Source organism: Ranitomeya imitator, chromosome 4, assembly GCF_032444005.1.
Source record: "Ranitomeya imitator isolate aRanImi1 chromosome 4, aRanImi1.pri, whole genome shotgun sequence".
NCBI lineage: Eukaryota > Metazoa > Chordata > Amphibia > Anura > Dendrobatidae > Ranitomeya > Ranitomeya imitator.
Genome location: NC_091285.1, coordinates 38743256 through 38770349, shown reverse-complemented (window position 1 = coordinate 38770349; position 27094 = coordinate 38743256). Strand labels below are relative to the sequence as shown.

The following is a 27094-nucleotide window of genomic DNA, read 5'->3' as shown; positions in this document are numbered from 1 at the left end:
CGTCCCCAGCACTGTGTATATTGACAGAAAGCTGCTAATCAGTGGTGTGGGCGGGGTTACACACAGCTCAGCATTCAAGCTCTGATAGATCTGCAGCAGAGAAAACTGTGATTCTATCAGAACTGCTGCACCCAGTAAACCAAGTGACACCGCTGGAATCAGGCTCCCAGCTCCTACATCATGCTGCTGACAGACTCCCTTAAGACAAGGCTACTGTCTAAAAATGAACCAAATTTATCACTGTGGCTTCTAATGGAACGTAAGTTTACACCTCTTTTGGGTTCACTTACTTCACACCACTTTTGCTTATAAATTTTTTTGTGTAATTTTCTGCATATAATCACATTTTAGGCGGGGCTCATTCATCTCTTTAAACCACACCCCTTTGTCAAACGAGCTGCACATAATAAATATGTCTAAAACTCAATACAATATTTTCTGCTAAAGTTGTGGTGCATTCATAATAGTAAAAAGTCACACTTGGAAAAAGTCACTTGAAAAAACTTTATTAATATACACGGAAAGTGACACTAGGCTTATATTATTAAAATATATACCGTATATAACATAGGCTTTTACAGGCAATTACATGCATGGTTATGTGTACTGTACAGCCATTAAGTTAACAGTTTAATACATTGCTCACATACAACCCCATATGGGTCCATAATCAAAAGTACATGTATCATCGGACAATTAAAGGGAATCTGTCAAATTTGTTCATCTACCAACAGGTTATAGAGCAGAGAGCGCTAAACAGTCTGATGTATAATTATGTGGGGAAAAAATAAAATCAGTATATCTTATTGTATTAATTTAAATCCCTATTATATGCTTAGGAGTCCAGTGGGCGGTCCTAGTAAGTGATTGACAGCCACCACTGTATGCATGAGTAAAATACAACTTCTTCACAATCTTATATAGGAAAACTATATATTTATTTGCTCAGTTTCTCTTGCTCTATATCATATCTGCAGGTTCAAACATCATGACAGGTTCCCCTTCAAAGAAAAAAAAAAAAGGATTTATTTGGTTTCCAGAAACAGCACCACCTCTGTTCACTGGCTGTGTTCGGTAGTGCGGTTCAATCCCCTTCACTTCAATTGGGATAAGCTACAAAATTAGACAAAGTCCACATACAAGGGTGGTGCCGCTCCTGGGCTTTAAATAACCCCTTTAAATCTGAATTCTAAAGACTATTTTTTCAAGATTCTATCAACAACTGTTGAAAGCCGCGTGCAGGGACCTTTATTATTTGCCACAGGCTTAATCTGCGTCATCACAGGCTTATGAATGTGTGGATTTCTTTTTCTCTGAAGTCCATTCTGCTCCTGTCAAGGGTTGACCTGCCTCTCCAAGACCTATCTGCCACTGAAGAAAAGACCATAAAAAGATGCTGAACTGGTAAAATGGTGTCTCCTCTCCAGTCTTCAGGGAACACCCCTTCTTCCCACCCCCAACAAGTCATAGGGTCCAAAACCATCATACACTTTACATCAGAAAACTTGCACTAAAGTCCCAAAACGTTTGCGCAACAAAAGCTTTTACGCCAGTTCTTAAACTTTTCAAAAATAGACCTTTCTCCTTCTATTAAACCCCTCCTTTATGATTTATGGAAATAGTTATAGCAGAGGTGTTCTCCACTCCATTTCTGGTGCAGGGGCAGCTGAAAGGCCTCAAATTCATTAAGAGGTGTATTAATGAAGGACACATCTAACTCTGGCGGATTCTGGATGAAGACACCAGCCATGATTAATCCCCCCCACCATCTCTTTAATTTCCTAGATTGAGGGATTTTAAAAAAAGGGTTGCCCAGCTGGAGAGAAAAAAGGAAGGGAATGTGTTTCTTTGAAATCTGTATTATTTTGTAGACACCTTAAAAGCTTGGAAATTGGTGGTTCCAGGTCCTAAGACCCCCCCCCACTGATCACCAAGAAGTGCGCTGCTCGGGAGTAGTTAAGCCTGGCCCATACTCTGTCAATGGCTACGCATCGATAAAGGGGCTGGCTTAGCTGTTGAAGTAAACCACCCCTTTAAGCCGGCCCCTTTATCGATGCGTAGCCATTGACAGAGTATGGGCCAGGCTTAACTATTCCAATGAGCCAGTCATCTACTCCCTTCCCACAAGTGGTGACACAGAGAACTCACTTTTGTGTTGAAACAAAGTCAGAAGCTGGATATCACCACTAACAGGTGAGGAACCCATCGGTTATTGGGGACTATGCTGGCAGAACCTACCAGGTTGATGACGACCACCGAGTCTATGATCCAATTTCAGTTTTTTTCGTACACTCAAAAGCGAGCTAGGCAATTCGTCAGACCATTGTGATTTCTAGGCTCTTGGACAGGACAGATGAGGACATTGAGTGGGTCAATCCGCTTATCATCTCAAACTCCTAGAGCCCCTGTACGTCTTCCGGTCCTCTCCTCACCGTCAAAATGTAACATTCCATATTGTCAATTTTCAATCTTTCCATCTCAAATTTTCTACAAATTGGACAGTGACCGAACCATTTACTTTGTCACTGGTCGACATAAAAAAAATAAAAAAAATCTTCCGAACGTCAATAAGGTAAAAGTAATGAACACAATGACGCACCACGTCTAAACCTTCTGGAGGACCTATCTTTCACGGTTTCTCACTTGACAAAACAATCTCCAAAAAGAACTTTTCTTAGAACATACACATGTCCCTTCCAACATTCGAGTCTCTGCTTGTAGATCTTAAGACCTTCCTAGGAACCACCCTATAACAAAAAAATGGCTCTTATGCAATTTTCCACAAAATCTACCCAAAAGTGTTCTCCGACTACGTGATATTTATATTACAGGTGTCACCTCGTTTTGGAAAAGGACATTGCCTCTGCACACAAGAGGTCATCTAGCTCAGCATCTTCTATCGCTTTGGAGCCATCATCATTGTGGTCCAGCTTAGAAGACAGGCTTAAGGAGAACGTTTTTTGGTCTGGATACAAAGGTCAACCAAGCTCAACAATATGATGAACCACTCTAAACATAGTTCCATCTGATCTCCAGAGTCTAGAAGACTACATTGTCCATATAGATGAGACCAAACTGGGCCAGACGAAAATTAGTTCCTCCTAATTAACCTGAACCATTGATCATAAAGTCCTCAAGACTTGGCGACCTCTTTGCTTCCAAAACATTGGTCAACCTTCAGTCTTGGTTGGATTACCATCTGCTTACGGTACACAAGCTACATACAAAATAGTGAAAGATCCCAATATTCTTGGGAATAGGTTATAAATGCGTCCTCAGCTTAACGCTTTAAGGTTCAATTCACATTCAGTTCAGTTCTGTTGATTTACTGCTGTTAATCTCATACAGAAGGAAAAAAATGGTAAAATATGACATTTCAGCACTTGAAGTATCTAGTTAGGCACTGATGTAATTATATGTCCATCACAGATGATCGTGGCTCCTACACCCCCTGCTTTAGTCACCTCTCTATAGGGGGAACCTTTGCAGTGAGACGTTAAGCTTCTCTTCAGAATTGGTTTCCTACACTTTAAACATTCAGAACTCAAATATTTCTTTTAATATAACAGTAAAATGGATCAGTCCATAGAGCCTGAGGGCAACGATCACGTACAGAGTGGGATGGAGAAGTAGGTGGCACCAGCTCACTGCAATCTTCTCTGCGGGGCCATGGAAATAGCTGGTAATCAGCAGAAACTGTACAAGTATTGTATTTCTTCAGCTCCCACCTGCAGGTAAGGTAGGACGCACTTATCAACACGGAGTCCGGTCTCTGTGACTTATGCTGGTAAATCACTCACAATGAACCTGTGCTATGTATTCCCCACTGTGCCTCCATTGTATACTGTCGCTGCTGTAGCAAGTGCAGGAATATACTTCGGTTTCTTTTCCCTCTCCTAAAATGCTAAATATCTGTATATATTTTTGGTTTAAATCTTGGCCCAATCTTATTAAGGCGTCAATGGGAATCAAGGAAGATGTGGGTGGACAGAAGGAAAGAGGTGAAAGGACACAACGAAATAAAAGCAAGGGAAAAGGGGGGAAGAAGAAGGAAAAGAGAACAGGAAAGAAAAAAGGGAGCAAGAAGGAAAAAAGAACAGGAAAGAGAATGGGGAGCAAGAAGAAAGAGAGGGGAACAAGAGGTAAGAGAGGGGAACAAGAAGGAAGAGAGGGGAACAAGAAGGAAGAGAGGGGAACAAGAAGGAAGAGAGGGGAACAAGAAGGAAGAGAGGGAGCAAGAAGGAAGAGAGGGAGCAAGAAGGAAGAGCGGGAACAAGAAGGAAGTGAGGGGAACAAGAAGGAAGAGAGGGAACAAGAAGGAAGAGAGGGAACAAGAAGGAAGAGAGGGGAACAAGAAGGAAGAGAGGGAGCAAGAAGGAAGAGAGGGGAACAAGAAGGAAGAGAGGGGAACAAGAGGTAAGAGAGGGGAACAAGAGGTAAGAGAGGGGAACAATAGGGAAGAGAGGGGAACAAGAGGGAAGAGAGGGGAACAAGAGGGAAGAGAGGGGAACAAGAGGGAAGAGAGGGGAACAAGAAGGAAGAGAGGGAGCAAGAAGGAAGAGAGGGGAACAAGAAGGAAGAGAGGGGAACAAGAAGGAAGAGAGGGAGCAAGAAGGAAGAGCGGGAGCAAGAAGGAAGAGAGGGGAACAAGAAGGAAGAGAGGGGAACAAGAAGGAAGAGAGGGGAACAAGAGGTAAGAGAGGGGAACAAGAGGTAAGAGAGGGGAACAAGAGGGAAGAGAGGGGAACAAGAGGGAAGAGAGGGGAACAAGAGGGAAGAGAGGGGAACAAGAAGGAAGAGAGGGGAACAAGAAGGAAGAGAGGGGAACAAGAAGGAAGAGAGGGGAACAAGAAGGAAGAGAGGGAGCAAGAAGGAAGAGAGGGAGCAAGAAGGAAGAGAGGGAACAAGAAGGAAGAGAGGGGAACAAGAAGGAAGAGAGGGAGCAAGAAGGAAGAGCGGGAACAAGAAGGAAGTGAGGGGAACAAGAAGGAAGAGAGGGAACAAGAAGGAAGAGAGGGAACAAGAAGGAAGAGAGGGAACAAGAAGGAAGAGAGGGGAACAAGAAGGAAGAGAGGGGAACAAGAAGGAAGAGAGGGAGCAAGAAGGAAGAGAGGGAACAGAAAGAAAAAAAAAAGAAAGGGGGAACAAAAAAGAAGCGAACAATGGGGGAACAAGAAGACAAACATGAGGGGAACAGAAAAGAGAAAAAGGGAACAAGAAGGAAAAAAAGGGAACAGAAAGTGAAAGGGAGAATAAGAAGGAAAAGAGGGGAACAGTAAAGAAGCGAGCAAGGAGGGGGAACAATGAAAACAGTGGAACAGGAGAAGAATGAGAAAGGGGGGAACAAGGAGGAGAAGAGAAAGGAGGAAACAGGAAGAGAGAGTTGGGATGGCAGAAAGAGAGGACTTTATGAAGGGAGAAAGAGTAAAAGACACGGAAGAGAATATGGAGGTACAGGAAGGAAAAGAGAGGGGTAGGTGGAAAAAGAGCTGAGCAAGTAGAAAGGGTGATAGGGAGGGCATTAGAAGGAAGAAAGGATGAAAGATAACGCAGGATTTACATAAGACAAAAGTGGAGAGATGGACTGAAGGGAATCGTGAAAAAAAAAGAGAAAGGAGGAATTTTATTATATTGTTACATTAATAAATTCTCTTGCATTGAGGTAAAGACTCTGTTCGCTAAACAGAATATTATAGTTTTCTACATAATTAAAAATATAACCAAGTATGTGGCCCTCTCCTCCTTCTATACACAGGAAAGGCTAGTGGTATATATGCAGGGATACTCCATGTATCCAGACAATGCACTGAACCAACTCTTCCAGGTGCTTTCTGTCTGTTTCCTGGTCATGACCGACCTGTTCCTTCTCTTCATTCATATATGGTTTAGGAATGGAAGGCAGCGTAAAGACCTCACACCAAGCCAGGAGGAAGTGTGAATATCAGTAAATACAGCGTCTTCCCTGCAGATCCTTAGGTTTGCCGCGGAGAGCTCTGAGCTCCTTTATTTGTGGCATCTAAAATGATAATGAACAGAATATAAACATGTAAAACGCCTAATCGCTCCCTAAACAGATTTTCCAGAATGTAACTATGAGATCGGTGGTGATCCAGCAGGTCAGCTAATCTCTTCACTATCTACCACCGTACATTAGTAGCGGCTGCGCCTGGTTCTGTAGCTGTGTCGAGGATGTGAAGAAAGTCATATAATTTCTATAATTACGTATGACTAGGGTCGGCATCAGAAGAACCTGGGCAATTGCTTTGGCAACCACTGAACATGCAACATACCCCCCCCCCCCCAAAAAAAAAAAAATCCAACCATCAAGCAACTCTAGTGACCGAAATAATAAAAATCTGGAGAACATTTTGGAGAAGTGAAGAATGGCCCACTCGGCCTTTGATGCCAATTGGCCGCGGCGGCATAAACCTGGAGCCGACCCCCGAAACTGTGCAGCACCTGCGAGTTGAATTTGGCTGATTTTCGGCGCTCCCATTAGAATAAATAGATCGGCAGTGCACAAGATCTATCACTGCTCCTTTTACACAAGATTCTTCTGAGCCATGGTTCTTGGGATTGCTGGTGGTCACCACTGTTGGACCCTCAATAAGCGGAACGCTATCCGTTATCCAATGAATCGGGGAGGAGTTTCACACTTGAGAACACCCCTTCCCAAATTTGATATTTACCACTTACCGGTCTCCCTCTTTTTAGGTTTGGGGACCTCTTTTGCCTTGAAAGGTCTTGGAGGAGCTCGCCACTGATATGCAGGCTGTGAAGAAAGATCATTAGAAAAGATGAAGAAAAGTAAATGAAGAGGAAACACGCGGACCATCGGGGACTCACCGGTGGAACATTTGGCAGATTCTGAACCTGACTGTGCTCCGGACCAACAACTGGTGGTGGATAACAGATGGGCCAGTCCTCGTATCCCGCGTACATCATGGCAGGCGGGCTGTAGGGATACTGGTGGTATGGAGGACAGGTAGGTCCCATGTGGTGGTTTATGACAAATCGCTCAGCCTGAGGGGAAAAAAAAAAAAAAAAAAAAGGCATAGTAAGCAGATTTTGTATTTTTTCATATTTTCTCCCCACTGGCTCCTGTGCAGATATAAGTGTCTCCATGGTAACAGACTACAAATAAACCCTGTGTAGTCTGACTCTACAGTCATACAACTATCTGGCCTCTACTCCTTGTAAATGGACATGTGATAGTTTAGCAAGGCATAGAGAGACGATGGAAAGGAGTAGGACTACGGGATCAGACTTCACATGCTTGGTTTGTAGTCTGTTGCCGTGGAGACAAAAAAATTAAAATAACCAGGGAAACTGTCCAGAGTGACTACTATGTAAGAAGATAGAAATTCTGTAAAGAGACTTTTCCGTATTAGCGGATTCTCTGGCTAGTAGAAATGCACGAGTTGAGGAGGGTTTGGGGCTTTACCTGCTTAGTCACGAAATGCCACCCCAATGGCCTGGGTAAGGATATTAGAAGTATCCCGATATCAATGCCATGCTGGCGCAGACCACAGGATAGGTTATATGTTGATCCCTGGGTATTATTATTATAGCGCCACCAGTGCATGCTGGGATACTCAAACGAGTAGTCACAGGGGACAGAGGCTGCGATCAGTCGGCAAGAGAGAGCACTGTCAGTGTGCATTGTAAGGAGGAAGCAGAGACCAACCCGGCACCAGCCGGTGACGTCACTTGCAGATGCGGGGCTTTTCTCTGCTTGCTGCGTTTTCTACTTACGATGTGCACTGACAGTGCGCTCTTATCTGCTTGTTACTCCTGATCAGAGCTGGCGAGTGAGCGCACTGTCACTGTGCATATTGCACAGTGACAAGATCCTACTGAGCAGAAGTCGGAATTGACAACCAACACAAGCTCAGCAGAGCAGGGACTAGCCCAACCCCTAAAACAGAGGTCAATGATGACGCTTCTTTTACAGGATAGGGGCAGATTCTGCAGCAGTAACCACAGCCTCTAATGACAATTCGTTTGAGTATTCCAGCAAAAACTGAGGGCTCTCAAACAAAGTGTCATCAAACAGTAACAAAGCAGTTATAGTGTAGTGAGGGAACGACAGGAATTTTTTAATTAAAGTATATTAGAAAACAAAATTAGATCATTAAATAGAGATTTAGGATTAAAATAAATAAACTGGATCCTGAAAATAGGAGACCTATTTATCCACTATAAATTCAATGGTTGTGTCACTCACTTCCAGCCTCTGACAAACACTCAGCAATAGCAGACGTGGATGGGAGACTGGGCGGCAATTAACGTCCTGTCATTATAAAAGTCATAGTGGCGGAACAGTACACAATTAATGCAGAGCGATGACGCAGGTCCGGTGACTCACTGACCGATGAGGAATATGCTAATGTCTGGTGTACAGCGTCTGGAGACTTCTGTTTTGATAGTTTCTTTTAATTACTTTATTTTTTTAATTATTTTTAAAAATCAGTTTTCTTGTGTTACAAGTACTTTTTTTTTATAAAAAAAACTTTTTCTTTCATATTACGATCTTTATTTTAAAAAGTACACAAACATTTTATAATCTTACAATGGTTATTTTGGCTTTCTTTTAGACTCTTAACTTTTGTAATTTTGCAGCAGGCTCATTATCATCAGAGGCAGGTTTACAATGATAGGTCAACGTTTTAGACAGAGAACAGAAGATCCACAATAGGTGATTTGACAGCTGCGCCTGCTCCCTTCAAAATGACTTTTGCACCCGTTCATTAGATGCTTCAGTAGAAAACATTAGGGGCGGAGTTTGACCACTGTGGCTAATGTGCATGTGTTATGTCCTCAAAAGAGCAGGAAATTAGAGTCTAAAAAAAAAGCCCTTGGGGCCAGTGTGAGAATTGCAAAATTTCAAATTTCATCTGTGGTGGTGATATACGGAAACTGAGTATTTACTGCCAAGATTAACCACAGATCTTTTTAATGAACCTTTCTAACAAACAGGGACTGTCGGCAGTAATCATTACCCAAGCATCTAATCAACTGGTTAATGGTGATTATGGTTCATAGACCGAATTGGCAAATATTAATGGACATGAGAAAAAAAAAAAAATCAGTGAGCTCTCATAGCAATAAACACATACTGAAAATTCTGGGGTGTTTTGCAGAGGGCAAAAATTTACCAAATCAGCAAAACAAAGTGCAGATCTGAGAATGTGGATGTAGGGATGATAACTATTGATGCCACACACTGCTCTCAGTATGGAAAGCTTAAAGAGTAACCGTCCTTTTATTTTATTTGCATAAATCAATAGTACGAGTGAAAAATAAGCAATTTTCTAATATATCTTATCTGAGAATTCTGCTTCTTTCTCCTCCAGGACCATTTTTACACTCAATTCACTGATAAAATCTTCAGTGCAGACAGATTTCCCATTACAGAGATAGGAGACAGTTGGTGTTTTTAAAAATCTACGGAAAATGGAGGAGAGAGCAGCTAGAAGAATACACACACATTCTGCTGCACGTTCACCTGAAAGAACAGTTACAGTTCTCCATCGAACTATATGAGCACCAACAGTCACCTCCACAGTTGTTCGATTACCATTCTCCATAGAACTATACAAGCACCAACTGTCACCTCCTCAGTTGTCAGATTACCATTCTCCATAGAACTATATGAGTATTAACTGTCGTCTCCACAGTTGTTCGATTACCATTCTCCATAGAACTATACAAGCACCAACTGTCACCTCCTCAGTTGTCAGATTACCATTCTCCATAGAACTATATGAGTATTAACTGTCGTCTCCACAGTTGTCCGATTACCATTCTCCATAGAACTATATGAGCACCAACTGTCACCTCCAGAGTTGTCCGATTACCATTCTCCATAGAACTATATGAGCACCAACAGTCACCTGCAGTTGTCAGATTACCATTCTCCATAGAACTATACGAGCACCAACTGTCACCTCCAGTTGTCCGATTACCATTCTCCATAGAACTATACGAGCACCAACTGTCACCTCCACAGTTGTCAGATTACCATTCTCCATAGAACTATATGAGCACCAACAGTCACCTGCAGTTGTCTGATTACCATTCTCCATAGAACTATACGAGCACCAACTGTCACCTCCACAGTTGTCCGATTACCATTCTCCATAGAACTATACGAGCACCAACTGTCACCTCCTCAGTTGTCAGATTACCATTCTCCATAGAACTATATGAGCACCAACTGTCACCTCCATAGTTGTCAGATTACCATTCTCCATAGAACTATATGAGTATTAACTGTCGTCTCCACAGTTGTCCGATTACCATTCTCCATAGAACTATATGAGCACCAACAGTCACCTCCACAGTTGTCAGATTACCATTCTCCATAGAACTATATGAGCATTAACTGTCACCTCCACAGTTGTCCGATTACCATTCTCCATAGAACTATACGAGCACCAACAGTCACCTCCACAGTTGTCCGATTACCATTCTCCATAGAACTATACGAGCACCAACAGTCACCTCCACAGTTGTCCGATTACCATTCTCTATAGAACTATATGAGCACCAACTGTCACCTCCACAGTTGTCAGATTACCATTATCCATAGAACTATACGAGCACCAACAGTCACCTCCACAGTTGTCAGATTACCATTCTCCATAGAACTATACGAGCACCAACAGTCACCTCCACAGTTGTCAGATTACCATTCTCCATAGAACTATACGAGCACCAACAGTCACCTCCACAGTTGTCCGATTACCATTCTCTATAGAACTATATGAGCACCAACTGTCACCTCCACAGTTGTCAGATTACCATTATCCATAGAACTATACGAGCACCAACAGTCACCTCCACAGTTGTCAGATTACATTTCTCCATAGAACTATACGAGCACCAACAGTCACCTCCACAGTTGTCCGATTACCATTCTCTATAGAACTATATGAGCTCCAACTGTCACCTCCACAGTTGTCAGATTACCATTCTCCATAGAACTATATGAGTATTAACTGTCGTCTCCACAGTTGTCCGATTACCATTCTCCATAGAACTATATGAGCACCAACAGTCACCTCCACAGTTGTCCGATTACCATTCTCTATAGAACTATATGAGCACCAACTGTCACCTCCACAGTTGTCAGATTACCATTATCCATAGAACTATACGAGCACCAACAGTCACCTCCACAGTTGTCAGATTACATTTCTCCATAGAACTATACGAGCACCAACAGTCACCTCCACAGTTGTCCGATTACCATTCTCCATAGAACTATATGAGCACCAACAGTCACCTCCACAGTTGTCAGATTACCATTCTCCATAGAACTATATGAGTATTAACTGTCGTCTCCACAGTTGTCCGATTACCATTCTCCATAGAACTATATGAGCACCAACAGTCACCTCCACAGTTGTCAGATTACCATTCTCCATAGAACTATACGAGCACCAACTGTCACCTCCACAGTTGTCAGATTACCATTCTCCATAGAACTATATGAGTATTAACTGTCGTCTCCACAGTTGTCCGATTACCATTCTCCATAGAACTATACGAGCACCAACAGTCACCTCCACAGTTGTCCGATTACCATTCTCCATAGAACTATACGAGCACCAACAGTCACCTCCACAGTTGTCCGATTACCATTCTCTATAGAACTATATGAGCACCAACTGTCACCTCCACAGTTGTCAGATTACCATTCTCCATAGAACTATATGAGCACCAACTGTCACCTCCATAGTTGTCAGATTACCATTCTCCATAGAACTATATGAGTATTAACTGTCGTCTCCACAGTTGTCCGATTACCATTCTCCATAGAACTATATGAGCACCAACAGTCACCTCCACAGTTGTCCGATTACCATTCTCAATAGAACTATATGAGCACCAACTGTCATCTCCACAGTTGTCCGATTACCATTCTCCATAGAACTATATGAGCACCAACAGTCACCTCCACAGTTGTCCGATTACCATTCTCAATAGAACTATATGAGCACCAACTGTCATCTCCACAGTTGTCCGATTACCATTCTCCATAGAACTATATGAGCACCAACAGTCACCTCCACAGTTGTCCGATTACCATTCTCCATAGAACTATATGAGCACCAACTGTCACCTCCACAGTTGTCAGATTACCATTCTCCATAGAACTGTATGAGCACCAACTGTCACCTCCACAGTTGTCCGATTACGATTCTCCATAGAACTGTATGAGCACCAACTGTCATCTCTTATCTCAATGGGAAAATCTGCCTTTACCAAATGCAAAGTTAACGATCAGTTAAGGAGAAATAGGAAGCAGATTTCTTTGCCAAGATATTTTACAAAGTTTCTTGCTGTCATGTGCACTATTGATTCATGAAAAAAAAAATTAAACTGTGGTTAAAAAAGTAGCACCTCACCTCTTGTGGCCTAGACCGCTCACGTCCCTGTTCTTTTTCTCTTCGCAGATCCTCCTGACAGGAGTGTAGCTGAAATAGAAATATAGTACTGTGAACACCATACAAGTACAGAGTCTGACTACACATGGTTCCTTTGTAGTCTGTTACCATGGAGACACATAGGAATTTTTGACACTTATTTCTGATGATTTTTGGCTTAGGAGTCCAGTGTGCGATCTTTTTAGGGATTCACAGCTGTCAATCATTGAGTAGGACCGCCCACCGAACTGGTTAACTAAGGAACAACAGATTAAATGGACAACCCCACAATCGGAGAAACTCTTCACCTTAGTGTTGGCCTGGGCCAGCTGCGTTTGAAGCTGTTCCATCTCTCGTTTCAGATCCTCTTTTTCCTCGTTCATACGTTCCCGATCACTGCGCTCCCTCTTGAAGTCTTCTTCAAAGATGGCCACCTATAAATAAGGATTACATTTTCAGAGATGCCTACAAAAAAAATGAGTCAGTGCCTTAAGAAAGTATGTAAGAATACATGGCATTGACCAATGTGTAAGGTTTACGGTGACCGTCACCATATATTACATGTGACACCGATAACGCAACGCTTTAAAGAGCTGGAAAATCTTTTTTTTGTGTGTTTTGTAAATTTAGCTTAATGGTAGAGAATACAGGTTGCACTGATCTCAATAAAAAATCTGACTATGTGGTAAGAATCGCCCCCATCACATATTTCAAGCTGCAACCAGTCCTCGTCACCTGTCAGGGCGGGTTACAGCCTGAAGGAGCATTTGCCTCGTCCAAGCACCTGAATAGCCATTTTGAACTCCGCTTTCACCAGCAGAGTAAGACAATCCGCTATTTTTTCTAGCTTTAGTCCTCCTCCGTGTTCATTTGTAAACCAATTCTGCTCGGTCAGTCTGTGAGCTTTACAAAAGGGCACGAAGAATGATGGATGACGGAAGAATGACTGATCGCGGAAGAATGACTGATCGCGGAAGAATGACTGATCGCGGAAGAATGACCGATCGCGCGGAAGAATAACTGATCACGCAGAAGAGCTGAAGCTGGAGAGAAAAAAAAAAGTCTGTAGTGCTCAATCACCTGAGAAGGAGGTTGTTCCCCCCGCCCTGCTACTGCCCTGTTTTGTGGTAGTGAGCAGAACACTTATGTTTGTTCACAATTTTGATCCTCTGACAATTAAGACACATCTCAAGTGGTGCTTCTTCAGGCGGCAACCCATCCTGACACATGACTAGGACAGGTTGAAGTTTGAAATATGTGATGACGGCCATTTTTATCACTGTATGCAAATTTTCTGTCTGTAGTCAAGAAGGTGAAATCACTCCAGAGACAAACTAGAATGGCCGCGCCCTAAGACTGCCCAATCTCGCATGACTGGGGTCCCTGAGGACCGGTTTTGTGTTAGTCACTTCTACGTGATCCAGCGTTTGAGTCCTCCTTCAGCGGCTAAGTCCCTCTGCACCTTGGGGGCAACACAATGTGCACCTGTGGTCGCATTTTCTTGGGCCACAATGCCTGACTGATGCAGCAGGATGCCACCCGATTAGCGAGTAGGTTGCCATTCACGCCACTACTGAGGATCTTCTCCACATTACATGTTTCAGCACCACTACTGAACTTTGCTGCAAACTCATCTCTGTTACATTGTCCGGTCAGCTCTTCTATGTTGAGACCAACTGAACTGTGCTTCTCCGATTCCTCATCTCTGAATGCAGCCATGCTGCATCTGCTTCATCATCGCTGAGCTAGCTTCTGCTTCATCACTGTTCTTGCTCTGCTACACCAGATTTGTGCATCCCCGCCCCTATCACTGATTGGTAGCTTGCTGACGATATACCGCGTACACAGAAAGCTGCCAATCAGATCTGTGGGCGGGGCTATACACAGCTCAGCATTCTGAGAACTGCTACATCTACAGCACAGTAAACAGATTTTTACCAAAACTGCATCAAGCAGCCCAGTAAGTGATACATCGCTGGAATCAGGCTCTCAGCCCCTACATTATGCAGATCTCAGATTCCATAAAACACACCTGCTGACAGATTCATTTTAAGCCCCCATACACATTACATAGCTCTCAGCCAATCGGTCAGCTGAGAGCTATCTAACTCAACTGCCCCATACATGGAAAAGAACGGTTTGGCCCAAAGCTCCTGTATTCTCCACGAGAGCCCCTGCTCTTGGCTCCTCGTCAGGATGCATCTAGACAAAGAGCAGCTGATCTCTATAAAACTCCAATTACTTAAAAAAAAAAAAAAAAGTCCACAGGATTAAGATTAGATAATCCAGAAGAACAGATTATACCCAACATGTCTGTCTTCAGACAATGGGTCATCGATGATGCTGATAATCATGAGATTTCCTCTAAGGATTACAGACAAATACCGTCACAAACAAAACTCACTATTTATTAAAGGGCTAAATAACAAGATTTAAGACTTCACATGTGAGATAAAGACATTTATAAGGCATAAGAGAATATTAGGTCCATCAAGCATATGAGCATAATGCCGTAATCACACATCCGTGTCATGGTCTGGACTGGCCGTGGGTCTCCTAGTCCGAGGTTGTGTATGGTACGCCAGCTCAGCTTCATTCACTTCAATGAGGCAGAGTTACAATACCAGACACCTCCCGTGGTCAAGGCCGGTGCTCCTTCAGGAACAACACAAAGAAGACATGTCTTTCTAATCCTCGACAACCTACGTAACGCTCCTGTCGCAGTTAACAAAACCCGTAAACAGGAATAAAGCCCCTAGATGGCCACCGGAGAGTTATCCGGAACTATAGCAGGTTACTTGGAGGGTGGATACATCATCACTCAGAGTCCAATGGCTTCCGGTACCACCTGTGCGCTAACGGCACTCAGTGCTACTTCTCCGGCTCAGACGTCACCCCTCTGCTGTCCAAAATCCAAGGTTGTCCATCAGCCATAAACGTCTTCTTCTCATCCTTCTTCCTAAAGCTCAATGTGGACAAAGCTGAACTCCTCAGCTTTCCTACATCCCACTTAACACTACCTCAATCACAATAAATTACATCAATACACCAATCTTTCCTCTTTACCAGAAGTCCCCTGCCACTACTCTACCCTGTCCTTCAAGCTTTCATCACCTTCATCTTCTGCGTCCAACTTAAAAATTATTTCCATAATCCGTCCTTTTCTCAAACCCGAATCTACTAAAATGCTAGTCGATGCCCTCAGCATCTCCCGTCTTGACTAATGCAATGTCCTCTTCTGAGGCCTATCTGCTAACATCTTCACACCTTACCAGTCCATCCTTAACTCTGCTGTCTGACTAATCCACCTCTCTCCTCCTCTGCTTCTCCTCTCTGCAAATCCCTTCATTGGTTCCCAGTTCCCCAACATATCCAGTTCAAACTACTGACACTGACCTACAAAGCCATCCATAATCCATCTCCACCATATATCTCCAAACTGATATCCTGCTAACTTCCAACACGCAACTTCCGGTCTTCCCAAGACCTCTGTCTCTCCTCTACACTCGTACGTTCCTCACCCAATCTCACCTCCAAGACTTTTCCCAAGAATCCCCCATCCTTTGGAATTCTGTGCCAACACATCCGATTATCCATCACACTCGGAACTTTCAGATGGAACTTGAAAACCCATCTCTTCATGAAAGCATACAGCCTGTAACGAAGACCACCACCGGAGCTGCCGCAACCTCCCCAACCTATTGTCATTACCCTGTAGGCTGTATGACCGTAAGTGTAGGGCCCTCAACTTTCTGTACCAGTCTGTTAATGTTAGTTTGTTGACTATTTAGCATTTGCATCCTGTATATACCCCCTTGTTATGGACAGCACCATGGAATGACCACCTCCATGGTACCTACTTTGAAGGCGGGGTTGAAACGAGGACCCTCACTTAAAAAGTGGCAAAGTAATCTGAGAAATTAATCCTAAAAGGACAAAACCAATGTGACCACTTCATCTGATCTCCAGAGCTGTCAGAACGGATCAGATTTACATTACGGGACCCAAAACCTAGTCAACCCAAAATGTTAAGACTACCACATAGCAGTTCTTCACCTGGAAAAGTTCAATTCCTTGAAAGCATCAGTTGAGTAGAAAGAGGTCATTTACCTGCTGTTTGAGGAGATCAATCTGAGTCATGAGTTCTTGACGCTGAAGGAGCCCAGTGTCCTCCGTGGAGGCAGAGAAAGAAGGAGAACGTGGACCTGATCCCTGAAGCTTCAGAGCTTCTTCCAGAGCCTGTGAAGACGATGACACAATACAGTAAGTCCCAAGTGGAGACGTGAAGAAATCCTTCTCTCAAGGTGGATCTAGTCCATATGCAACGGTGCCATCCATCAGAGGCCGAAATGTACCTTATACAACAAATATTAAAAATTACTTTATTCAGTCGGCCGATCTCGCGCTCCTGATATTCCCGCTGTTTGCTGGTGGAACTCATCTGGTCATGAAGGAACCTGTTCTTTTGCCTCAGATCTCTTATTTCGGACTCCAGCTTCTGTATTTGTGACTGTGAAGCGATAAAAGGAACATCATGACGTGGTCGCACAACGTGTCAAATAAGATCGGATATTATTCTGCAGCACACGGAGGTTTTGTAAAAATCTAACTTCTGTTTTGTGCCGAGTCACTCTGCACTATATGTGAAATCTCTACTTTCAGTCCAATTGGGTGTTTCTTCAGAGTCTTCTCTGGGGGCGTGTGCTTTCTCCCGTCTCCCAGATGCTGCCAATCACAGCTCAGGAGCTGATCTAGCAGCCTATCAGTCTCAGACGCTGCTGAGCTGTGATTGGCAACATTTGAGAGAGAGAGAAGAAAGCACACGCCCCCAGGAAATACTCTAAAGAAATGAACAGTTCAACTGAAAGAAGAGATTGCACATACTGATCTCCAGAAAAAAACAAAAACAAATGTGACTTATCTATGCAATGGAGGGACACAGCACAAAACAGAAAAGAGCGACAGAATCAGGGGAGCGCAGGGATTTTTACAAGGCATTTGGCTCAATTTTTTTGAGTAAGTGACAAGTCTTCGTCAAGTTAATGTATTATGATCTAAATATCAATTTTTCATTAGGGTGCCATTAACCACTTTGGACCATTTGGCTTTAACTGCCTCTATGTATTACTGCAAAATGAGAAAACGAGGATCTGGTTTGTAAGCTCATTCTGAATTCTCATGTCTCTAACTCTTACTTCACTTCTCCTGAACAAACTTCTAAGCCGATCTCAGATCACATCAAACTTTCAACCTATCATAAATCTATCTACAAGATCAATTAGCAGAACATAGATAAAAGAATTACAGATCCTGTTCTCGGATCAAGTCACTGTTAACTCATTCTGCAGCCTGTGTTATGTACGGTGATAGACAGAGGCTGTAGAAACTAAACGGTTCAAAATTTTTAATAGGGTCCAAATGACATTTTACCCCCCCCAAATTTTTCCATGTCATTTAGATATTATTGTGGTTACCATATAATCAAGCCCAATACTTCACCTCTTTTTCCTCTATTTTGTCTCTGGCCAGGAGAAGTTTGCGGTCGAAGTCTCTCTGCTTCCTATCCCTCTCGGCCTCCTGCTCGCTCTCAGATTTGTTGGCTAGTGAAATCTTCTGACGCAGAGATGTGATCTGTGGGATTCAGATTCAGACACTTTAGTACGTGGTCAATTGGGAGGAAAATTTAGCAATGTGAATGGTGTCATTCAAAATGGCAACTTGTCCTACAATTAAACAAGACCTCATATGGATATGTGGATGCGCTAAAAAAAAAATATATATATATATATATATATATATATATATATATATATATATATATATTGGGGCCTCGACCAATCAGCGACGGGCACAGCATGGCGACGATGATGTCATAAAGGTTGCCTCGACCAATCAGCGATGGGCACAGTCTGCCGCGAATTCGCCTCGACCAATCAGCGACGGGCACAGTATCAACGTAGATGTTATAATGGTTGCCATGGCGACGATGATGTCATAAAGGTTGCCTCGATCAATCAGCGATGAGCACAGTCTGCCGCGAATTCTGGAATCATCATTGTCCATATACTACGTGGACATGCATATTCTATAATACCCGATGCGTTAGAATCGGGCCACAATCTAATTAATATATATATATATATATATATATATATATATATATATATATATATACACACACACACACACACACACACACACACACACACACACACACACACACACACACACACACACACACACACACACACACACACACACACACACACATATATAGTTATGGCTCTCGGAAGTGCAAAAATGAAAACTGCCAGTGTCTTGAAGGGGTTATTCGTAGTAAGAAAGGGAGTATATATAATAATACGATACCTTCTCTTCATACTGATGTTTCATAGAGCGAAACTGCTGATCCCACTGCTTGTTCACATCCAGGAGCTGTAGAAAAAAATAAGAGTGTAAATCCCAGATATCAGCAGCAGAAGAACATCCCTAATAGAGGGAGAGAATCTGGACAGTAAAGATCGGAGTCCGTACCGAACACCTACTGTTTGGGCACAGACTTCACCAGGAAGTCCGTGTTACTGGTCAGGTTCGGCCCCCCGAACAATGGGTGTTTCCCCGCACTGTCATCTTTTTAAAAAAGGGGCAATAGAAGAAAACGAATGATATAATTTGTTACATAATTTCTCCCGAGTACACCGATACCTCATATGTGGGGGAAACTACTTTTGAGGCGCAGTGCAAAGCTCAGAAGGGAAGGAGCGCCATAGTGGAGTTCAGATTTTGCTGGAATGGTTTGCAGGTGCCATGTCACATTGGCAGAGCCCGTGAGGTGACAGAATAACAGAATCCCCCCATAGGTGACCTCATTAAATACTACACCCCCAAATTAATTCATCTACGGGTGCAGTGATCATGATGACAACACAGGTGTGTCACAGAATTGTATACCATTGGGCACTGAAGTAAAAAATAACTATATTTTTACCACAAAAAAACGTTGTTTTAGCCCCAGATTAAACATTGTTAAAAAGTAAAATGGGTAAAACGGCACCAATATTTGTCCCATATTTTCTGCTGGACGTGGCAATACTCCATATGTGGCTGTACAGTACTGCTTAGCCACACGGAGAGACTCGGGCGAGACGGAGCGCTATTTGATTCTTGGAGAACAATTTATCATAGAAGAGTTTGCGGAATCCATATACAGAGACTCTAAGTCCTAGAAGAGCAGAATCCCCCCTCAAGAGACCCCATTTTGGAAATTTTATTAATTGACTCCATGGATGTTTGCTAGAAACAGGCAGCAGTGGATGTTGTTGAGTGAAAATTGCTAACTGCCATTGTAGTGACCAGTACATTATGCCCAACCCGTGCTTTGAAGACCAGCACCTGTAACCCAGGCGGGCTCTCATCTCTACAGACATGCCAAACATGGATGCAATATGTGGCACACAGTGGGGCTCAGAAGGGAGGGAACCATTTGGATTTGGGAGCAGAAAATGTGCTGAATTTCTTTTGGGGGGGGCGAGGAGCCATTTCGCTTTTCCAGAGCATGTGTGCTACCAGTAACGTTGAACCAGTAACGTTGAAGCCCCCTATATTTCCTTTAACAGATGACAGATCTGAGTGGGGACTTTTTTTGTGGATTGAGTGGCAGCTTTTATTGGGAACATTTTACATAACATTTGGGATCATATTTATCCTGCGCTCTACGCTGAGCACTTACTTTGTGGTTTCCATCTAAATCTCTGAGTGACGTGATTCAGATGAAACCCCAGAGGGATCCATTCACTATAATCAGTGAGCAGAGTTACTATCGACTCCGCCTGGCCTCTGTTCAGCGGTGTCCTACTTTTCAGAAATGCACAAAACTGTGGCCAACAGCACTTTTATGCAATCCTAAAAAGAAGGACATTGCCGGATAACAGGTCAGACTGCATCCACAGTGCCTCGATCTGCCTCATTATAGGGAATCTTCCACCGGGGGTTCCATCTGAATAACATATTTCAGAGACTTATACGGAAACACCGGTGAAAGCGCTCAACGCAGAGCGCAGGATAAATTTTTTTGAGGCAGGATGAATAAAAACCATCAATTCAGGATTTTTTTTTTTAAATATCATTCCACATGTGGTAAAATTGATAAGGCAGATTGGTAAAGAGGGAGCTTCCTCCCTCTGCGATGCCCTGCGATGTCGCTCTCACTATTGGGGGGTTAAACACCAGCAATCTGCGCTAGCACCGATGGTTGGCGTTGGATCAGGGTGTCGGCTCTCATATAGTGATGATTACGCCAGCGCTCAGAGGGAGCCCGCACGATCGTCACACATGGACATTTACAGCGGTCTGCAGGAGGAAATGCATACAGACATAACAGAGAGGCTTTTAGTTTGGACAATGGCATGCTGGGAAGTGGAGGAAATGAAGTTCCAGCTCCTATAGTGCTGTCAGAATGCTAGTGAACACTACATTATCCCAATAAGTAATTGTTATATATGCAATTGCCTAACATACCTCATCCATCGCTTCTGCACTAAAAGCACTGACTTCAATCTCATGTATATAGTAGGGAATTGCTATGTAAGCAGTTCTCCCTTATATAAGTGTAGTTTGCGGATTTAATCACCTCTGTCCTCTGATGTTCCAGAATCTTCACTTTCTTTAACAAGGACCCAACCTGGTCTTTATTTGATGTTTTTTCTAACAATTTGGCCGACTGAAATAAGAGAAAAATTAAAGTATTAATAAAATTGGAAAATTTTCAGATTCAGTATTCGGAGACGAGAATGAATCATCAAGAAAGTGTTTTTTTGCTTCAATACAAAACTCGGTTCGAAGGCCGTTCATTCATCTGAAGAAATCTTACATTTCTGATCTGCAAGAAATCTGCATCAAAATCAGTGACAAAATCCATGTGACGTGCTGATTTCGATGCAGATTTTTCACCCACTTGGCTAAAAAGAGTCACATTGATGGTGAAATTTTGAATCTGCCTAAAGGGTCAATTTCTATTGTAGATTATTACTGGATGAGATTTGGTCTAATTTGATCATCTTTGCTCATACTGTAATTTGCTGCAATTTTCTTTCCACAAATCCAGAAGGAAAATCCTCAGGATTTCCACTACGTGCTATAAAAGTGCACATGATGCGATAATGACTTTTAAAGGGAATCTGGCAGCAGGTTTTTGTTATGTAATCTGAGAAAGGCATGATGTAGAGGCAGAGACCCTGATTCCAGCGATGTGTCACTTACTAGGCTGATTGTTGCCATTTCCATAAAATGCTATGCTGAAGCCCTGCTCTGTGTAGCTAAAGCGATCAGACAATCACAACAGCTTCAAGTCCCCGAAGGGGACTATTAAATACAGTAAATAAAAAAAAAAAAAAAAATTAAATATGAAAAAAAACAAATTAAAATGATAATCTGCCCCATTTATAATAAAACAATAAAAAAAATTCATATTTGGTATCGCTGCGTTCGTAAAAGTTCGATCAAAATATAGAGTAAATTAGGCCAATCCGTAAGCAGTGTAACGAGAAAAAAATGTAAACGCCAAAATTCAGTTTTTTTGTCCTCCACAACATTACAATAAAATGCAATAACGGGCGATCAAAACATCGTATCTACCCTAAAATGGAATCAAAATATATATATATATATATATATATATATATATATATATATATATATATATATATATATATATATATATATATATATATATATATATATATATATATATAATTTTTTTTTTTTTACAAGATTTCCTTTTTTTTTTTTTCACCATGTAAATAAAATGACAGGTGCTATAGTAAGTGAAGTTTTCTCATACAGATCCAGTAAAGCAGGACACAGCTGGGCGGGTAGAAGTTTATTCACCTGTTCATGTGTTGCATTCTCAACATGGGTGGTCTCCCCCGTAGCTGCAGTACTGCCATGTGTTGCTGCCGATAGTTTCCCTCTATGCAAAAACAACTTCTTTAACTCTTGGTTTTCATTCCTTAAGCCAAATTAAAAAAAAATTAAAAAAAAAAAAAAAGGAGAAAAAAAGAAAAAATGAAGCCTTTTATATACAGACGTTAACCCCCAATCAACCAATATAAGGAAGCGGCTCATGACTCCACCATAAGAACTCTGCAGTAGAAAAGTTCCCCTGTGCATTCCATTGTGTCATGTCTCCCTCTAGTGGTCGTTATAATGTACTGCACAAAGCAGCAATTACTAATACATTTCATCATTTAGGCTATGTTGCCATTGTAAGTTTTTGCTGAACTTTTCCAAACAAACGCAAGTAAATTATTTTACTTAATGGGTGCAGAAAATCTGCAACATCAAAAACTCAAAACTCATCATGGGAGCATGGCCTACAGGAGATGCCCAGAATAAAAAAAAACAAACAAAAACAAAACACGGCTGCTTTCTTTCAGAAACAGCGCCACCTCTGACTATGGGTTGTGTCAGGTATTGCAATTCAGACCCATTGAAGTAGATTGAAACCAAGCTGCAATACCACATACAACCCATGATCAGTTGTGGCGCGGTTTCTCTTTTTATTATTATTATTTTTTTCATCCTGGACAATCCCTTTAATGAGAATATTAACCGTTCATTCATTTTAGAACGTCTCTTTTCAAGCTTGCTTATGTGCATTCTTTTTTTTTTTAACTCCTCTCAGTATATGAAGCAAGAATAATCAGTGCAAAATAAAAAAAAAATAATAATAATAAAAAAAGAGGAAATAATCTGTAAAATATTCCCGGTCTATTACATGCGATGTCTTCTCACCTCAGGTCTTGTTCTGTCTGATGTCTCTGATTCCAATCGTCCTCCAGTTTAGTGCGCAGGTCCTCGTTCTCCTTCCTCAGCTGCTCGCACAAAGTCTGTACGATACGACAAAGAAAAGGTTATCGGACCCCACTTTCCCTTTAAAGCTGTAGGCAGAAGACCCGGTTATGGGGCCATAAAATAAGACAAGTTTCAACAAACTTCGCATAAATCAATAGTGCAAGCGAACATAAAAAACTTTGTATTATATGTAATCTTCTTTCTCCACTGATGAGCCACTTCAAAAGTCACCATTAGCTCTGAAAAACCAACTCAAAACGGTCTTGGTCAAAGCAAGAAAAACTGCCGGCTAAATGAGGTGTCAGGACTGCGGTGCACGCAACACGAGAGATAAGAAGATGGAGTTGCAGATTCAAGCAACTGCTTTAGGTCAATCCAGAGCTGGATTCACAGTTACGCTACTAATCCAGAGCTGGATTCACAGTTACGCTACTAATCCAGAGCTGGATTCACAGTTACGCTACTAATCCAGAGCTGGATTCACAGTTACGCTACTAATCCAGAGCTGGATTCACAGTTACACTACCAATCCAGAGCTGGATTCAGTTACCCTGCTCAGTTCTGTTGTATAAAGTCTTCCATGCTATCGTTACTGCTTCGGTCTCATCTGCTACAATAAAACAATAAGAGGAAGCCCTCATGTCAGTGTGTGCCATGTATTTGAGACACCATTGCAGATCGTTTTAACCCACCAGCTCAGGGATAAGAGAACATTAGAGATGGAGCCTGCGGGGGGCCAAAGCTAGTGAAAAATGTAGCATACAAATATGGGCAGCATGGTGACTTGGTGGGTAGCACAGCAACCTTGCAGCGCTGGGGTCTTGGGTTCAAATCCCCCCCAAGGACATCTGCAAGGAGCTTGCATGATTTTGCTAGGCGGTTGTTTCTCTGCTCCTGCTCTCCTGTCTGTAAATCTTCATGCAGGCATGAGAGCGAACCGGGCATTCAGTTCAGGCCATGGAAGCTATTGGACAATGGCTAAAGCGATAGATGATGGGAAGGGAAGGAAGTTCCTGCACCTATAGTGCTGGCAAATCATTTTAAGCTATCTTTTCTTAACGCTGGTGATATTACACGGAGCCGGATTTATGTCAGATAAAAGCGGATTCATTGCAATAATCGCCCAGATTCTTCTTATACATCGTTGAGCTTTGTAGATGAAAGTGGACACAGAAATAACAACAACCCCCACTCTCCTGTACCTGTAACACCGATGTCCGCTGCTCATTCTTGTGCACTTTACTTGCCAGACGATTAAACTCCAGGGCCAGGCGGCTCATGTGATTAATAAGTTTGTCCTGGTCGGATTCTTCAGCGAACATACTGAGGGAATTCTCCATACGTCGCAGGTGATGATGGAGGTTGTCATCTTCATGCTGTGTGCATAAACCAGGTATCTACAACAACAACAAAAAAAAGAAAAGAAAAGGAAGATGAGCGGTAATAGGGCTTGAACACAATTACAAAATAAAAACAAAAAATTTTTTTTTTTTTTTTTTTACAGGAAACAGCGCCACCCCTGTCTGCAGGTTGTCGCTGGTATTGCAGTCTATACCAATCATTTTACTGGAGATGAGCAATACCAGAATCAAGCTATCGTGGTCCATAGTTTAATCCCATACAATTTTAAAGGGTCACATTTAATTTACCGTATTTTGTGGTATATACGACGCACCGGACTATGAAACGTACCCCAAATTTTTAGGTGGAAAATAGTAAAAATAAATAAATAAAGGTGGTCTTATGATTCGTGTTAATGGCAGCTTAGCGGCAGTGGAGTGGGGTCACAGGAGGCAGGGTCGCTGCTTCAGGAGGCCAGCGGCGGCAGGAGTGGGGCCAGCGGCGGCAGGAGTGGGGCCAGCGGCGGCAGGAGTGGGGCCAGCGGCGGCAGGAGTGGGGCCAGCGGCGGCAGGAGTGGGACCAGCGGCGGCAGGAGTGGGACCAGCTACCGCCGGCCTCCTGGAGCAGCGAACCTGCCATCCCCCCAAATTTACAGGAAAAAAAAAAAAAAGTGTGTCTTATATTCTCCTGATTATGTAAATTGTCTTCTTATATTCTGCAAAATACGGTATTTAACCCCTTGAGTAAAGGTTCATCCTTAAATGCCTTTTTTTCTTTAAATATTAAAAAAATTATATATATATTTTGTTACGCGAACATTACGTAAAAAAGAAGAAAAAAAAACAAACAAACAAACACAAAAACAACAAACTACACTTGATGGGTATCTGGTGTATGCATGTAACAAGTTATCCAATACTAAAGTCAATGTTACAAAAATATGAAAAATTGCCCAGCCACGTAGTATATTGCACAGCGACGTAGTATATTGCACAGCGACGTAGTATATTGCCCAGCCACGTAGTATATTGCCCAGCCACGTAGTATATTGCACAGCGACGTAGTATATTGCCCAGCTACGTAGTATATTGCCCAGCGACATAGTATACAGCACAGAGCCACGTAGTATATTGCCCAGCTACGTAGTAGATTGCCCAGCGACATAGTATACAGCACAGAGCCACGTAGTATATTGCCCAGCGACATAGTATATTGGCCAGCCACGTAGTATATTGCCCAGCCAGGTTTGTCACAGGTTAAAGAATAAAAAATAAACATACTCACCTTCCGAGGGCCCCTTGTAGTTCTGTCACCTGTGTGCGGTGCACGCGGCAGCTTCCGGTCCCAGGGTTGGTATGAGCGCAGGACCCGTGATGACGTCGCGGTCACATGACCGTGACGTCATGGCAGGTCCTTCTCCCATACCATCTTTACCACCGGAACCTGCCGGTTGCATTGAGCGGTTACCGGAGCGTCGCAAGGAGCGGGAAAAGCGCCGGAATGTGAGTATATGATGATTTTTTATTATTTTTAACATTAGATCTTTTTACTATTGACGCCGCATAGGCAGCATCAATAGTAAAAACTTGGTCACACAGGGTTAATAGCAGCGGTTATGGAGTGAGTTACCCGCGGCATAACGCGGTCCGTTACCGCCGGCATTAACCCTGTGTGAGCGGTGACTGGAGGGGAGTATGGAGCGGGCGCCGGGCTGCAACTGCGGGGAGTAAGGAGCTGCCATTTTCTTCCGGACTGTGCCCGTCGCTGATTGGTCGTGGCTGTTTTGCCGCGACCAATCAGCGACTTGGATTCCATGACAGACAGAGGCCGCGACCAATGAATATCCGTGACAGACAGAAGGACAGAAAGACGGAAGTGACCCTTAGACAATTATATAGTGTATATATATATCATAATAAAAATAATAAACAGCTACAACAATAACATGAAGTGAGCAATATAACGTGAGAAAATAGGTAAAAAAAATACAGAACAAAGAATATTTCGCTTGGTGGCAAATAGAAGTCACACATTTTCATTGTGAAATATTGTAAAAACCGAGTTCCCCCCAATAGAGAAGATGCGGTGACACTGAACCATATGAAAAAAAAAACCATAGCCGGCTGATAGCTCACGAAATGTGCGAGTATCTGCAGCATGCTTTATTAATGCTTTATTAATTTACACAGATAAAGGGACATTTTTGGACAGATCCCTTTAAGAGACCCCACAGCTTCACTCATTTCGTGTCTAATTTAATAATAAAACATTCCGTTAAAATAACAATTCTAGAATTTTTAGGATTTCAAGGGGAATTTGAAGTTGACGGCAAACATGTCAGGGAGACGACAGGGACTCATCAAAAGCTGTGTGTAACACGTCATCGTCCATGTTTTGCTGTCCCTAAAGTCTGGAGCATTTTTAAACTATCTTGGTTTACACCATTTATCGCCCCCATATGTAAACGT

At 42.6% G+C, this 27094-nt stretch overlaps 2 protein-coding genes across 2 annotated transcripts in view; one reads left to right on the top strand and one right to left on the bottom strand.

Moving 5' to 3' along the window:
- Positions 1-490: 490 nt before the first annotated feature.
- Positions 491-27094, bottom strand: part of TNIP1 (TNFAIP3 interacting protein 1) — a 55132-nt gene continuing 28528 nt past the window's right edge. Inside the window, exons 6-18 of the mRNA XM_069763554.1 lie at positions 24488-24682; positions 23226-23320; positions 22320-22440; positions 21064-21153; positions 18804-18869; positions 17934-18065; positions 16816-16944; positions 16545-16673; positions 12743-12868; positions 12417-12485; positions 6847-7023; positions 6697-6772; positions 491-6016 (exon numbers count right to left, since the gene is read on the bottom strand). Of these exons, the coding sequence (XP_069619655.1) occupies positions 5973-6016; positions 6697-6772; positions 6847-7023; positions 12417-12485; positions 12743-12868; positions 16545-16673; positions 16816-16944; positions 17934-18065; positions 18804-18869; positions 21064-21153; positions 22320-22440; positions 23226-23320; positions 24488-24682 (1449 nt within the window). The 3' untranslated portion in view covers positions 491-5972. The remainder of the gene's footprint in view (positions 6017-6696; positions 6773-6846; positions 7024-12416; positions 12486-12742; positions 12869-16544; positions 16674-16815; positions 16945-17933; positions 18066-18803; positions 18870-21063; positions 21154-22319; positions 22441-23225; positions 23321-24487; positions 24683-27094) is intronic.
- Positions 3978-4697, top strand: LOC138674446 (octapeptide-repeat protein T2-like). Its single transcript, XM_069762288.1, has one exon. The coding sequence runs from the start codon at positions 3978-3980 to the stop codon at positions 4695-4697; it is 720 nt and encodes a 239-aa protein (XP_069618389.1).